This window comes from Theropithecus gelada, chromosome 12, assembly GCF_003255815.1.
Source record: "Theropithecus gelada isolate Dixy chromosome 12, Tgel_1.0, whole genome shotgun sequence".
NCBI lineage: Eukaryota > Metazoa > Chordata > Mammalia > Primates > Cercopithecidae > Theropithecus > Theropithecus gelada.
Genome location: NC_037680.1, coordinates 54,178,918 through 54,194,298, shown reverse-complemented (window position 1 = coordinate 54,194,298; position 15,381 = coordinate 54,178,918). Strand labels below are relative to the sequence as shown.

Sequence of the window (15,381 nt, the reverse complement as noted above, 5' to 3'; positions counted from 1 at the left end):
TTGAATATCCATTTCAAAAAAAAAAAAAGAAATTTTGACTCCTAGCTCATATTATACATGAAAATCATTTTCAGTTGGATTATAAATTTAAATATGAAAGTTAAAACAATAAAGATTCTAGGAAAAGCATAGAAGAATATCTTCATGAGGTTGGAGTACGGAAAGATTTCTTGAATAAAACCAAAAAAGTACTAACCATAAATTTAACAATTGAAATATTTGACTATATCGTATTAGGGACCTCTGAATAAAAAGACACCATTAAAAGAGTGGAAAAACAAGCCATAGAATAAGAAAAATATTTGTAATACATATATCTTGCAGAGGGCTCTTATCCAGAATATAGAAGAAACTTTTACAAGCCAATTTTTAAAAATCAGACAACCCAACAAGAAAAAGTCCAAAGTTCTGAACAGGCGCTTCATGGAAGAGAGTAGAAATAGATGATAAGTATATGAAAAGTTGCTCAACTTCATTAATCATAAGTAGGAAAATTATAAATTTATTGCCCAAATTTGGACACTTTTGAGAATGAAAGGCATATTATTAAATAATTATGTCAGGAAAACAGACTTAAACTGGGATTTATGGTCACCCTAGTCATCAGAGATAATCAAATTACTTTCACAAGGAGATACAACCACATATCTATCAGAATTGTCAAAACTTTTTTTTAAAGCCTGACAACATCAAATGTTGGTGATGATGTAAATCAGCTGGAACTCTCATACACTTCTGGTTAGAAAGTAAATTGGTACAAGTACTTTGCAAAACTTTAAAAGTATATATTTTGAAGCTGAACTTGTGAATAACTCAGCAATTTTATTGTAAGTATATGCCTATCAGAAATGCATATGTGCACAAAGTATGTACAAGAATTTAGGGGCATGGAGGTGGCTTCTGGGGTGGTGATAATATTCTATGTGTTGATCTTGGTGGTAATTGCATAGATCTGTTCATTTTGTAAAAATCCATTAAGCTGCATACTTACAATTTTGGGGCCTTTCTACATGCATGTTAATCTTCAAAAGACATTGAAAAAGAGAAACTAACATATTGGTACAACGAATAGAAGATATCTGGAAAATTAACTTCTCAAAGAGAAATGTCAAAAAGAAAAAAATCCAAATATAAAATTTAGCTGTGTAAATTAACTTTTAGTTTCAAGTGTTTAAAATATGTGGCTCTTGCCTTCAACAAAGAATATTTTAAAATATATTTTTATCTCAATATCCATGATCCAAAACCTTCATATCTTATTGTTTTCTCCTATTGTCTCAGAACACTAGATTGACCTTCCTCACTGAAAATCACGATCATGTTAATTCACTAAGACCCTTTCACTCTTAGTGCTTTCACTCTAGCCATTCAAATATGGACCACTGTTTTTAATATTAAATGGAGTTTGTTACTCAATGTTTGATGTTGATAATTGTACCTCTGTGTTTTAAATGTCACCTCCTGACATCTTTTGGGGTACAGAAGGAAAATCTTCAAACCTCTACATCTATCTTACCTTTTTGTATATAGATTTGACAACATACATAATTATTTAGTAATAGTAAAAATATACAGTATTAAAAGTAAATGTAAATATGACAGCATTATAGGCACAAATATTTTTTACTAACAAGTGTACCCAGTCAAAGATAAAAATTGATCACTGGTTTAATTGAAATGCTTTGAATACCCAGAGGAGAAACAGTTGCTGGAATTCTTGTCTGGTGGTGTGGTCATGATCAAGATAGTTTTATGTCCAGCTTTCTATGGCTGCAGGGATTGGAGGAGGTCATGTTGGTTTGGGATGTTTTTGGTTGATTCATATGTGGCTTGGGTTTGATTTCTTTAGGATGTTCATTGTGATTAAGGAGGCAGGTGAGTGAGTTTATGCATTACAAAATTAGGTTACAGTGTATAAAATAACTTTTAAAAAGTTATTTTTGAATATCTGTTATGAAGAATGGAAAAAAATGTACATCAAAAATGAATAGTTAATATTCAATTTTAATTAACTTCTTTCTTGTTTCCTAGGCAGATCAGATATCTGGTTTTCACATAAGATCTGTTCTCTGTGTCCCTATTTGGAATAGCAACCACCAAATAATTGGTAAGAGATGACCTAAATAGTTAAACTGCTTGAATAAAGAAACAGAAATTTGCTTTAAAATACTCCCACATCGATCTAATTAAACTAAAGAGCTTCTGCACAGCAAAAGAAACTACCATCAGAGTGAACAGGCAACCTACAGAATGGGAGAAAATTTTTGCAATCTACTCATCTGACAAAGGGCTAATATCCAGAACCTACAAAGAACTCAAACAAATTTACAAGAAAAAAACAAACAACCCCATCAAAAAGTGGACAAAAATATGAACAGACGCTTCTCAAAAGCAGACATTCATACAGCCAACAGACACATGAAAAAATGCTCATCATCACTCGCCATCAGAGAAATGCAAATCAAAACCATAATGAGATACCATCTCACACCAGTTAGAATGACAATCATTAAAAAATTAGGAAACAACAGATGCTGGAGAGGATGTGGAGAAATAGGAACACTTTTACACTGTTGGTGGGACTGTAAACTAGTTCAACCATTGTGGAAGACAGTGTGGCAATTCCTCAAGGATCTAGAACTAGAAGTACCATATGACCCAGCCATCCCATTACTGGGGATATACCCAAAGGATTATAAATCATGCTGCTATAAAGACACATGCACACGTATGTTTATTGTGGCACTATTCACAATAGCAAAGACTTGGAATCAACCCAAATGTCCATCAGTGACAGACTGGATTAAGAAAATGTGGCACATATACACCATGGAATACTATGCAGCCTTAGAAAAGGATGAGTTCTGTCCTTTGTAGGGACATGGATGCAGCTGGAAACCATCATTCTCAGCAAACTATCACAAGAACAGAAAACCAAACACCACATGTTCTCACTCATAAGTGGGAACTGAGCAATGAGATCACATGGACACAAGAAGGGGAACATCACACACCAGGGCCTATTGTGGGGACGGAGGAGGGGGCGGGATAGCGTTAGGAGATATACCTAATGTAAATTACGAGTTAATGGGTGCAGCACACCAACATGGCACATGTATGCATATGTAACAAACCTGCACGTTGTGCACATGTACCCTAGAACTTAAGTATAATAATAAAAATAAAAAACAAAAAAATAAAGACCACCTAGAGCAAAAAAAAAAAAAAAGTAATGGCAAAAACTGCAATTACTTTTGCACCAAACTAATACAAAGTCTAATGAAAGTTCCCATCAGTACTTTTGTTTGTAATAACAAAAAACTGCAAACGACCCATATGTCCATAATAGTAGAATGGATAGATTGAGGCATATAGTCATTCAATAGAATACCAACACAGTAGTAAAAATGAGCGTAAATTTTTGCTATACAAACAATGTAGATTAATTACAGGAAAATTAAAAAATAAAAAATAAAAATAAAATACTCCCATATCCTTTTTATGTGTTCCCTCTTTTATGGCCAGGACTCATCAAACCATGTCTCACACTCTTGTATAATTTCATAAGCGCAGACTGCTAATGAATCAACACTCTCCACAACTTGAACAAATATTTATTAAGTTGAAAGAACCAATAAATTTTAAAGTTGGAGAGAATCTGAGTTATCAACCAATAGAACTCTTTTATCTCACCCTGTGGAAATAGAGGCAGAGAGAGAGGGAAAAAAAGCCAGAGAGTGAGAGAGAGACAAATGACTTCAAGAAAGCCACAAAGTTAGTAGCAAGGTCAGGAATAAAACTCAGGTTTCCTAACTCCTAGTACAGACTTTCTTACTAAGTCAATGTGTTTACATCTGTGCTTTTATACATGGTGTAAAGGAAAAGGAAGAAAGAACATTCTCTATTGGACATAATACTGAGCATGCATTTTCTGCCTGGGCAGTTCTGAAATAGGCCACATTTTCCTCACAATAAGGGAATCATGGGCAAAAACAGCTTCCAATTTTTCTCTTCCTCCATTCCCCTTTCCTTCTCCTCAAAAAACTCAATTAGGAAAGCATCAAATTCAAGAAAGAAGCCCAGGCAAGGAGAATTCATGGTTGAAATAGAGAAGTCATGAAGGATGGAGGAATTAGTTGAAATTACTGAAACACAATAAAAATGTGACTTTTTTCCCTAAGAGACGTAAGAACACTAATTCATTTGGTAACTGATGCATCTATTTGCCTCTCTCTGCTTCCCCCTAAAATTGCCTGTTAAAGTCTAAGACACTGCTGCTTATTAAAGGATTTAGTATTCTGTGAGTGTTTTTAAGATCTGAATTCTGAGATAATTTTTTTTTCATTAGCTTAATCTGCATAAGAATATTGGTATGTTACTGAATATAAGGAATATTCTAAGACTTGGGATCTAAGCCTCTAGTACAAAGACTTAAACTACATCATGCACCAAGTTTTAAATAAATTTATGTTTAAAGGGAAAGTCCATAGGAAACACCATGTGTTACCTGTAATCTCATAGTCTACATTTCAATCCTAAAAGTAAACATCCATTATTACTTCAAAATTAGGACCGTAGTTTGCCTGGTTACATGCTAATAGTTTTGTGTTTCATTATTTATATATATATCTTCTTGCATAGGATGACTTACCTCCCTGGTGGGAAGTTGGGTATTTTTAAAAATACAAGCATACTTGAGAATTACAGCTAGTTTTTTTTGTGTGTGTACTAAATGGGGACACAGGCTAATGGTTTTCAAGATAGTTGATTTTTCTTGTTAAACTTGTGTATTTTGAAAGTCATGCCCTGAAACATCTGGTATAATACTAGAAGTGAACTTTGGAAAAAGTAATCACTCATAAATTAAGTTTTTTAGAACTATATGTACCCCCTGGTAGCAGGAAACAGAACTGACTTTGCTTTGAAGGTCAACTGTATTATATCAACTTTTATTGCTTGTAGTAATTCCTAACATTTCTTGAATGTTTATTCTGAGTGAAGCAATGCGCTAAATGAACATTCTAACATCTCATTTAATCTTCATAACCCTCTTAGTTAACATTTTAATCCCCATTTTACAGATGAGGAAATTGACTGCTAAAAAATTTAGGTTATGTGCCCAAGGTCACACACCTGATGGTGGAGTTGAAATTTGAACTCAGACCGTCTAAGTCCAAATCTTATGCTCTTAATCACAATGTAATACTGCCTCTTTCAAGTATTGTGCTTCAGATAATTTTTTATATATATATATATTTTATATATATATAAGTATTGTGCTTCAGATAATTATATATATATTCAGTTGAAATATATATATATATAACTGAATACACACACATATTCAGCTACATATATACTCAGTTGTATATATATGTGTATATATACACACACACACATACATATAATATATGGGGGATATATTAGAGTTACTGTAACTAGTCATCTAAAATCAGATTAAAGCCTTGGTAGAACTCCAAACTTTACTGAGATCTAATCTAAATAAATCGGCCTTAAAGAGAGACTGCATCGTCCTACATCTCAGATTTATTCTCATGAAATCGGTAGGCACTTGAGAGACCAGAGTTTAAAGTGAGTGCAGTTCTCTAAAGAAGGCATAGAGTTAGCTGTGGCTACTCTATTAGAGAAACGCAATGTCCAGTACTAAAAATGACCACATAATCCACTCTTTCCCCACAGGAGTGGCTCAAGTGTTAAATAGACTTGATGGGAAACCTTTTGATGATGCGGATCAACGACTTTTTGAGGTAAGAAAATAAGTTAATAAACCAAGGTTTATATGGAGTCATCAGTAGTCCCCTGGTTGCAGCCTGCCCAAATTCGAAATGACAAACAATTATTAATCAATTATTATTATACTTAAATGGAGGGCAAAATTTACAGGAAGATTTAAGGAATATGTAAATGCTTAAGTGAGATTTGATCCTATATTTTACGAACTGGATTATTTTGTAACCATCCATTATTTTTATCCTAATTTTGTTACAGAATTACCCTCTCTTTCCCCCAAAGTGTTATTTTCTTATTTTTGTCTTGCTTGTGTGTATTCAGAGTCATGAAACCCTGAGCCAGCTCTGCCAGGTGTACTGTCCTCACATTTCTCTTGTTTACGTGCTTCCATTAATTCACTCCAGGTGCTCTAGCTGGAGAAGTTAGCCTTGAATGGGCTTCCTCATAGACTGTACCAGTAGCCAACATGAAGACCCATGATTATCTTTCTTTAGTCAAGAATACCTCATAGCTTCTTTATTAATGGTTCTAACTCAATCCTCCTTCCCCTTAACACTTACCTTATGGTTACATTAACTTGGTTTCTTTACCAAAGTATTTTATAGCCTAGCGACTAAAAGAGGTTGCTTTGGTTAAACAGAATAGATTAACTAAAATCAGTCCACAACCTAAATAAATTAAGAACCCATTTAAACAGACTGTATGTTTTTAAACATATGAAGTAGTTTCTCTACAATAACATTAAATTCATAATTTTTCCTCATGTGCGGTGTGAGCTATAAAGTTGTCATATAACAATAGTAATTAAGAATTTTAATGTGCCTATTTTCCCAAGGCCTACCTCTGTGTACAGTAAGATTGTATTTTCAGACCCATCCCTGGTGACTGCCTGCTTTCATATGAGATTTTGCCAATGAGTTGCTGCAATGTTTAATTAGCAGGTTCGCTCTTTCCTAGGCTTTTGTCATCTTTTGTGGTCTTGGCATCAACAACACAATTATGTATGATCAAGTGAAGAAGTCCTGGGCCAAGCAGTCTGTGGCTCTTGATGTAAGTACAGTATTTATGTCAGGTTTGTATGCTGTCAGCTCTAATTTTATGAGAGAAAAAATTTCCCTGGTTATGGGGTTTAATCTCTCAAATTTTAATTATCTATTCATTGGGCCTTAATCATTTTAGGTTGTGGGTTTAAATCTCAAGAAGTCCGGAGAAACACAATGTTGCGTATAATTTCAGGGGTTCACAGATGCCCTGAAGCTCATTCATATAAGTACTATGTTTACATGTAGATTTTTAAAATTACATTTATTAAATAGTGACAATCCAAAGATAATTTGGCAGGATTTCAAATTTATTTTAAACTTAGATTTGAATATATATAGATAATCTATAAAGTCACAACTTTTCTTATCATAGGAGAAAACTTCACTATGAGGATATATGACCTAGATGGGGAATACTCCTGTCATTATCTGATTCCCTTTCTTCCTCCCTCCCCCAACACATGTCCCATCAAGAACCTCGACCTGTTCCCTTGTCTGCACACATGTCCTCTCAGACACTAACTTCCAAAAGAGCAGTTGTAATCTCCCCCTGAATCTCAGATGCTTGTTTTGACTTAAGACTTATTTTTAATCTAGCTTCTGCTCTATAGACTTTTTTTTTTTTTTTTGAGTCTCACTCTGTTGCCCAGGCTGGAGTATGGTGGTGCCATCTCGGCTCACTGTAACCTCCATATCCTGGGTTCAAGCAATTCTCCTGCCTCAGCCTCCCGAGTAGCTGGGATTACAGGCATGCACCACCATGCCCACCTGATTTTTGTATTTTTAGCAGAGATGGGGTTTTACTATGTTGTCCAGGCTGGTCTCGACCTCCTGACCTCAGGTGATCTGCCCGCCTTGACCACCCAAAGTGCTGGGATTACAGGCATGAGCCACCACACCTGGCCTGCTCTGTAGATTTTGCCAAATATTTTCTTTACGTCTATGAAATACTTACTAAGTAGGCAAGATAAAATGTCAGTGCCAAGATGAAAGTATATAGAAGAGTATGATATAATACACATGAAATCTTCAAAGTATTCTTTGTCAAGCCTGATATAAGAAGTAGGCAAACTGATGTTACCTGCACTGCTCTGATTTGAGATGTAAAAGATGTAAAATTATAGTTACTCTCTATATGCTTTTAATTTTATGGCTAAATCATGAATTCTAGAAGCACGGGGATTTTTATTTGCAATGCCTAGCAGGGTGCTTAGCACAAAGGTGGGATTTATTGAATAATTTTTTAATGGAGGGTGGGAGGGAAAGAAGGAGGAAGGAAAGAATCCCTTACCTTGGTAAGGGATGCTTTTTGTTCTTCTGAGACAGCCCTGCTTTGTTTAATATGTAATATCTTTTTATAGTAAGGACTAAAAACAGTATAGGATGAATCAATAAATGAGTGAACTGTAAATATGCAACCAACCAATGAGAATCATTAGTAGAGCATTAAGGGTTGTGTGCAGAACTATTTTCAAATCCTGGATCTGTCACTCACCTCAATTGTGAGAATTAAATGAGATGAAGCATGTGAAGATGTTAATAAGCATTCAACAAAATCATAGCAATAATACTATTATTATTTGCAGTAATATATTTATTACTGAGAAATCACTATGGACTGGGGGGAAATAGCAAAGGACAGGAATTTAGAACAGCAAATGTTGAGTTATACCTCCTTCACCATCATCAAATTCTCATCTCCACAGTGTTGTTTCACCCATTGTTTTTCAGTACCTGCAGCTATAAAAAGAAGGACACACCATACACTAGTCCCATCTAAATCCTGCTTCATTATGTCACAGTATAATTAACACACAAAGAGAAAACATCCTACATATGCCCATATTCTCACTGCTCACCTACCTCTGGCACATCATCATCCTCTTGAGAAGGAGCTAGAATAACTGGGTTCCAGCATGAATAGCCATTTACCCCCAGATGGGAAGATTCAGTAAAAGATACCACTCTTACTGGCACTACCCCTACCCCAATGAACCACAGTTACCATTACCTAGAAAACACTCATGTACCCTAGAATTTCTGGCCACAGTCTCCTTACCCATGAATTGCTTATTTCAGTTCATAGTGAACACCTCTTGTTTATATAACTCAGATCCCTCCATCCTTAGACACAAAAATTATTACCAACTCTGACAAATCTCAGCCCAACTCTTAACCTTGCTACAATCTTAAACTTTCAAGAAGTTGACTTACAGGTGTTGACTTGTATGTTCCACATGCTTTATTTTGTGCCAGTGTCGAAAGTGGCATTCCCAGTCAGAATTATGGCATTGCCATCTCGCTCTCACCGCTTCCACTCTCAGCCAACTTCCACCCCACCGAGTATGAAATTCTTGACACTAGTGATCAGGTGGCATCCACCCCACTCCCTGGCCTGGGAATCCATATACAAGAGTATCTGGAAGGATTTCTTACCCTGAGGACTTTATAAAGACAAAAAGTGATTTTTTGAGAGCCACTAAACCCAAACTCAGGAATGAGATATACATATAATATACATCAACTTCTGAATAAATATATATTTTTAAATGTATGTATTTATACATATTATATATGAATATGTGTAAGTGTAATATTTTTCTAAATATTTCTGTTAAAAGTATGTATTTATAACTTGCTTAGTCCCATAAAAGATTTGAGCTACTTTATGAGAATATAAATGATCCAACAAATTTTTAAAAAAATAAAATAATAATAACAGAACTGAGAAAGAGAGAAAGCCAGGAGAAACAGAACCAAATGCCATGTTATCCTTCTATCATTTCTATCCCTTCTTTCTGAGATCCTGGGCTAGCCCTTTGCCCTTTTCCATTGTGGCTAAGGAAAGATTCCCCACTCAGGTGTGCCCAGGTTCCTCTTCTCCTTGTGTGGTTTCATTTTTGCTTATTCTCTTCCATTATTGTCCTCCTTGACCTTGACCCCAAAACAGCTGTGTCTAAATGTAGCTCTTTCAGTCCCATAACCTTATTGCAGTGTCTTTTTTTTTTTTTTTTTTAGTTAGCAACAAGAGTGGAGGGAAATAATCCATTCCACAGCACTCAGTGACAAAACCACCCTAGAATCTTTTCCTTCCTTAAAAAGGGAGCACAAGTAGTTCATGGCCTAGAGAGTTAATGGGAATACACGTCTTGCTGTGTTGTTCATGAGACTCAAGAAACAGCACCACACTGTTCTCTTCTGTCTTTTAAAAATCCTATCCCCAAAGCATTTTTTCATAAAAATACTTCCATCCGTGGTACATCCTCTGAAAGTAAATATTCTCCAGATAAATTCCCTGAAAGACTAATAATCCCCACAAATGGGGCAGAGTCTCTAAAACACTCAGAGCTCACTGGAAGTACACTTAAAAAAAAAGATAGGGCTTTACCTTTATTTTTTTTCTCCCAAACAGTCACTGATTTCTATATATTTATTTAATACTGGCTCCTTTTCCTAATGATTTTGTTACCGGGAAGTACAGGAATCCTCAGTTCATGTCTTACTTGGGAGAAAGAATTCAGCCAAGAGACAAATTAGTACTGTAAGCAAAAGATCTATTGAAAGAAAATAAAGAGTATAGAGTTTATTGAGGGAAGGACACTCCAAGAGAGGAGCAGGCTGGTCCAGCTGGAGAAACAGGAGTAGCAGCAGCAAGGGTTAGGTAGTAGCAGAGACAGTGCATGCTGAAAGATGAGGCAGAGCAGGCTATTTAAAGGGGAATGAGCCAGCAGCAGCCCCAAGAGTTCTGCATTGTGGTTATTATGGCAGACTGTTTCTTCAAGCTTCTGCTTCTGCCTCAAGTCTCCACCTTTGTCTTTGTCTAGTTCCCACTTCTGCCTTACGTTCCCACTTTTTCCCCCACCTAGTTTCCACTCCAGATTTGTGGGATTCCCCCTTACTGTTAGTTCACATGTATGTGCAAGCCAGTGTTGGATACGAATTCTATATAATGCCTGCATTACTCATTATCACCACCTGAGGAAGGTTGGAAAGTGGTTAAATCTGTACTTATTCCACCTGTGTATCTCTTAGGAATTTCTCCTTTTTCCCTATTTCCCTCCTTAACAGCATGTAGCTAGCTACATTCTGACAGGTTAATTGCAGAGAGTGATTACTGGGAGTCTTAAGGGGCATCTCTTTCTGCATAGGTATTTCCCTTCCTCCCTGCTTATAGTTAGGATGCATGTTTTGGGTGGTCTCTGGGTTATGAGATTTTTCCAAACCTCCCTTTTCTCAGGGCACTCCCCCTCCTTCTCGTATCTAGCTTATCCGCCTGCTCAAACAAGTTGAAATACCACATTAAATTATATAAATTCATATATATATTTTTTTCAAGTATATTTATTTACATGTTATTTTGTCCCATTGATCTACCTATTTCTAAACCAGAACTTCATTGCTTTAAGTACACTTTAATGCAGATCTTGCTTTGTGTCGGTATCCCCTGCAGAAGGAGGTTGCTGACTTTATCCATGCAAAAGGCAGTGTAGGGAGAAGATTTAAAGTGTTGATTTTAGTATTAGCCTGATTAGTTAGTTAGATTTGAATTCTGGCTCAGTAGCTATTGACCTTGGGCAAGCGACTTAACCTCTCAATCTTGTTTTATTCACATGTTAAATGGGTATAAGAAGTCTGTTTTCCCCATAAATATATACATCTACTATATACCTACAAAAATTAAAAATTAAAAAAAAATTCAAGCCTGTTTTAACAGTTACAAAAAAAAATACAGGGAAAGTGTTTAGAAAGAGTATTTAGTTATAATTAGCACTTAATAAAAGTTAGTTGTTCTTACCACCCAGTGCATTTGGAGTCCTTAATCCTCACTGAGTTTTGTCTACTTAGCCCAAGATTTCTTGTAAGAGTATGCTGACTGGGGAGCTATAGTTTTTTCACCTGTTTTATCAGGAAAATCACTTCCTGCTTAAAGTCAGAGCTAAAAACAGATTGCCTCTTTCCTAGGTCTTTGATACATGCTGTTTAGTCACACCACTGAACATCCCAGAAGCATTGCAAGTGCAACTGCTCCAGGGCACTAGTGTTGGCTCAATGCAGGCCCCTTGTCTGGAGATTGTTACTATATATGTATCTGCAGAAAAGTCTAGGCCATAGAAATACAAAATTTACCATGTCAGAAACAGAACAGGTCTTTAAAAGCTAGACAGCTCCAAGGACAAAGCTTCCCCAAAAGACTTGCCATGCAAGGCAGTCCTTTCCCTGTTGTCACGTATTGGCAACTTCAGCTCATTTCATCCACAAACCACACATGGTGAGAAATAGAAATGTAAGCATATAAAACATTTTCTACTGTTCTGGCCTTTAAAAACTGGAGTGACTAATACATTATCCAGATTTTGTTTAACAATTGAATTATCAACTCAATTATTCTGATGACTGATTTTCTTAATTTCTTGTAATTTAATTATACAATTCTATTGTTCAAATCCTTTGTCCTAAATACATAAAATTAATAGTCTAAGGCTCTTAGAGAGCAGAAATGCTCTTAAAGCTGAATAATGGAACAAAGAGGGGGATTTGCTATCATTTTTAATAACTTTAATTTTATGATCCTGATTTCCATTCTGCATGACCAAGAGCTTCAGAAGAGCTATGCTAATGTATGTTCACATTTTCTGAGAGTAGAAATTCGTAGGTAAAAGGGGGAACCTTTTTCTAAAAGCCACAATCCTACCTAAAATACAAATGTAGATGTAGAATATAACTTCCTCATTTTGAACATCAGGAATTCTTCTTTGGGGTGTCTTTCACAGTTATTGCAAATGAAGCCTTACCTAATACTGAAGAGAAATTTGCCAGAAAATATAAGTCTGTGTGCTAAGGGACACTGCATACAGCTTTAGGATCAGAAGAGGGAAGAAATGAGGGTCAGACAGAGAGTAAGAAAAAGGCATATGCAATCAGGATCCAAGCCCCATTTATTCTACCTCCCCAAAGCCTCTCTCATCTATTTCTGCCTTTCCAATTGCGACAGCAACCATCCTACTTAAGGACTCCATTATCTCTGTGCTGGACAATTGCAATAACCTTCTACTTGTTCTTCCTAAAACATATTTTAGATTTCATCGCTCACCTACTCATAGACCTTAAATTACTTCCCCATTACCTATTAAAGTACAAATGACTTTGAGGCCCTCAGAAATCTCATACCAAGCCATTTTCCTACCCCTGGCTCTCATTTCTCTTCTTAAGAGTATTGTATGCTACCTACAAACCCAATGACGTCATAATCTGATGATTCTACCTGTTTCACTGCCATCTGATCTCCACTCTAACCTCCCCTCTTTTGTCATTCTCTGTTCCAATTATGCCATATCCACTCAAAATTTTCCCATCATTCAAAGCACAATGTAAATGTCATCTCCTCTATAAAACTCCTAATCCTTAAGTTTTTTTGTTCCTCTGTTTGCCCTATATTGTCATTAATTATTAGTCTGTATGTTTACCTCTGCTAAAACATATGTGCCTTGAAGTGTGTGATCATGTCTTATCTGCTTTTATTCCTTTTAATATTCTATATATAATTGGTACTCAGTAAAAGCATATTGAATAAATGAATGCATCCCACCACAAATAATCATTTTGTCTGCCACAGCAACATTCTGGAATGGAAAAGCTTGGGCTATGTTGGGAGAATTGACAGTCACTCTTAGTGGCAGTCTTGCTGACCACAGACTGGCATAACATCACCTCTGTATTCCCTTCCTCCTTCATAAGCCATGGGTACAAATACAGAGTTGCTTTTATTTGGGGAGAATGGTAGACCTCTTCCTAGATACCACCTTCCATGGGATATATCCTTAGATGAGGATGAAGAAGCCAAACCGACTTCCTGAAGGTAAGGGAGAAGGAGAGAAGTGGAAACTTCATCAGGAATCAGGAAGATTTCATCAGGAATCTTCTAAGCTCCGAGGAAAGATTTTCTCTCACTAGGTGAAAGGGCTAGACTCAGAGGCTAGAAGTAGAATGCCACTTCTTTCTTTCTCACTCCTCTTCCTTTAAACTTACTCTGGTAAATCAATCATCCCCATTCCTGTATAAACTCTCTAGCACCATTCCACCACTTTTTTGGCACACACAGATGTTAAATTGTCTCTGAGCTTCTTCCCTTCCCCTCATTTAGAAGCCTGTAGTCGGGAGAGAGACACAGTCATAGCTTCTTTACTCTTCCTCACTTCGCCTCATCTCCCAATTCAGGTACAGGGTTCAAGAGGGAGGTAGGATGAAAGGGCAAAGTCTTATGATTTCCTAACCTGATTTCAGGGCCATCTGTGAGAGACACCAACATTTTCTTTTTGTAATGAGCTGCTTTTATAAATTCTTCAGAGAACTGCCTGGCTGGGAATCTCCTGTTAGCAATTACTTGTGGGTTTGCCTCTCCTGACTGACAGCTTATAATCCATTCTCATTCCTGGCTTCCACTGGCCCATCGTGACCCTCCCTGTGTGGGGGCCAGCTCACTTCTCTAGGCAGTCCTCTTGGTGAAGGTTATTTTTTGTTGTTTTTGTTGTTGTTGTTGTTTTAAAAGAGTGGTAAAATAAACACATGAAATTTATCATTTTAACCGTTTTTAAGTGCAAAGTTAGGTAGTATTAAGTACGTTCACATTGTTGTGCAATCATCACCACTGTCCATCTCCAGAACTTTTTCATCTTCCCAAACTGAAACTCTGTACCCATGAGACACTAACTCTCCACTCCCCTCTCCTCAGCCTGTGGCAACTGCCATTCTACTTTATGTCTGTGAATTTGACTACTCTAGCTACCTCATATAAATAGAATCATACAATATTTGTCCTTTTGTGACTAGCTTATTTCCCTTGGCATGTCTTCCAGGCTCATTAATGTAGCATGTGTAAGAATTTCCTTCAATTTTAAGGCTTGAATAATATTCCATTGTAAGTATATACCACATTTTGTTTATCGATTCATACACTAGTGGATACTAGGATTGCTTCCATGGTCTGATTATTTTTCATGGGTCTTTTTGGGTCAGGGGAAGACTCACTCAATTTAATGAGTCTTTGCTCATTAAATTGTACAAACACAGGTCCCCTCAATGTAGCACTCCACTGTCTTCCCTCTGTCCACTAACCTTTAGAATTTTTAGGTATGTATCAGCTACCAGTGTCTGCTAGGATGTCACATCCTAGGGAAATACATATTAGGTTCTCCAAGTAGTTCTGTAGAAGGAAGCTTTAAGAAACCCTAGCTAAGAAATCTTCCATATAAGGCTTTCTCATAAACTGTTACCCTTTTCTTACACAATTCAGAGATGAACAGTGAGCACCTCAGCTTGGAGGAGGTAGAGCTAGTTTGGGGCATTTTCTTTCCAAGTCCTTGCATAGATAACCTAAATGGCTTAGCACCTACCTTTAGAATATAGTACCTGTTGTTCTAAGTTATAAACTCAGAAAGAGTTCCACTTAAACATCCTTTTATCTCCCAAAAATTTTTTTCAGACAATACTGTCAGACAATGATCTAGTGATTGTCTAAATGATAACTATCTACTCATGTTAATTCACAGGTACAAGGAATATCAAGTTGTCCATTAGAAAGCTAAATGTA

General features: G+C 36.3%; 1 protein-coding gene across 3 annotated transcripts in view; it reads left to right on the top strand.

Annotated features, from left to right (window-relative positions):
• The window catches only part of PDE11A (phosphodiesterase 11A), a 501,616-nt gene that overhangs the window by 310,376 nt on the left and 175,859 nt on the right, over positions 1–15,381 (top strand). For all 3 annotated transcript variants that reach the window (XM_025405422.1, XM_025405424.1, XM_025405423.1), the window contains 3 exons: positions 2,032–2,107; positions 5,701–5,768; positions 6,709–6,801. In XM_025405422.1, the coding sequence (XP_025261207.1) occupies positions 2,032–2,107; positions 5,701–5,768; positions 6,709–6,801 (237 nt within the window). The remainder of the gene's footprint in view (positions 1–2,031; positions 2,108–5,700; positions 5,769–6,708; positions 6,802–15,381) is intronic.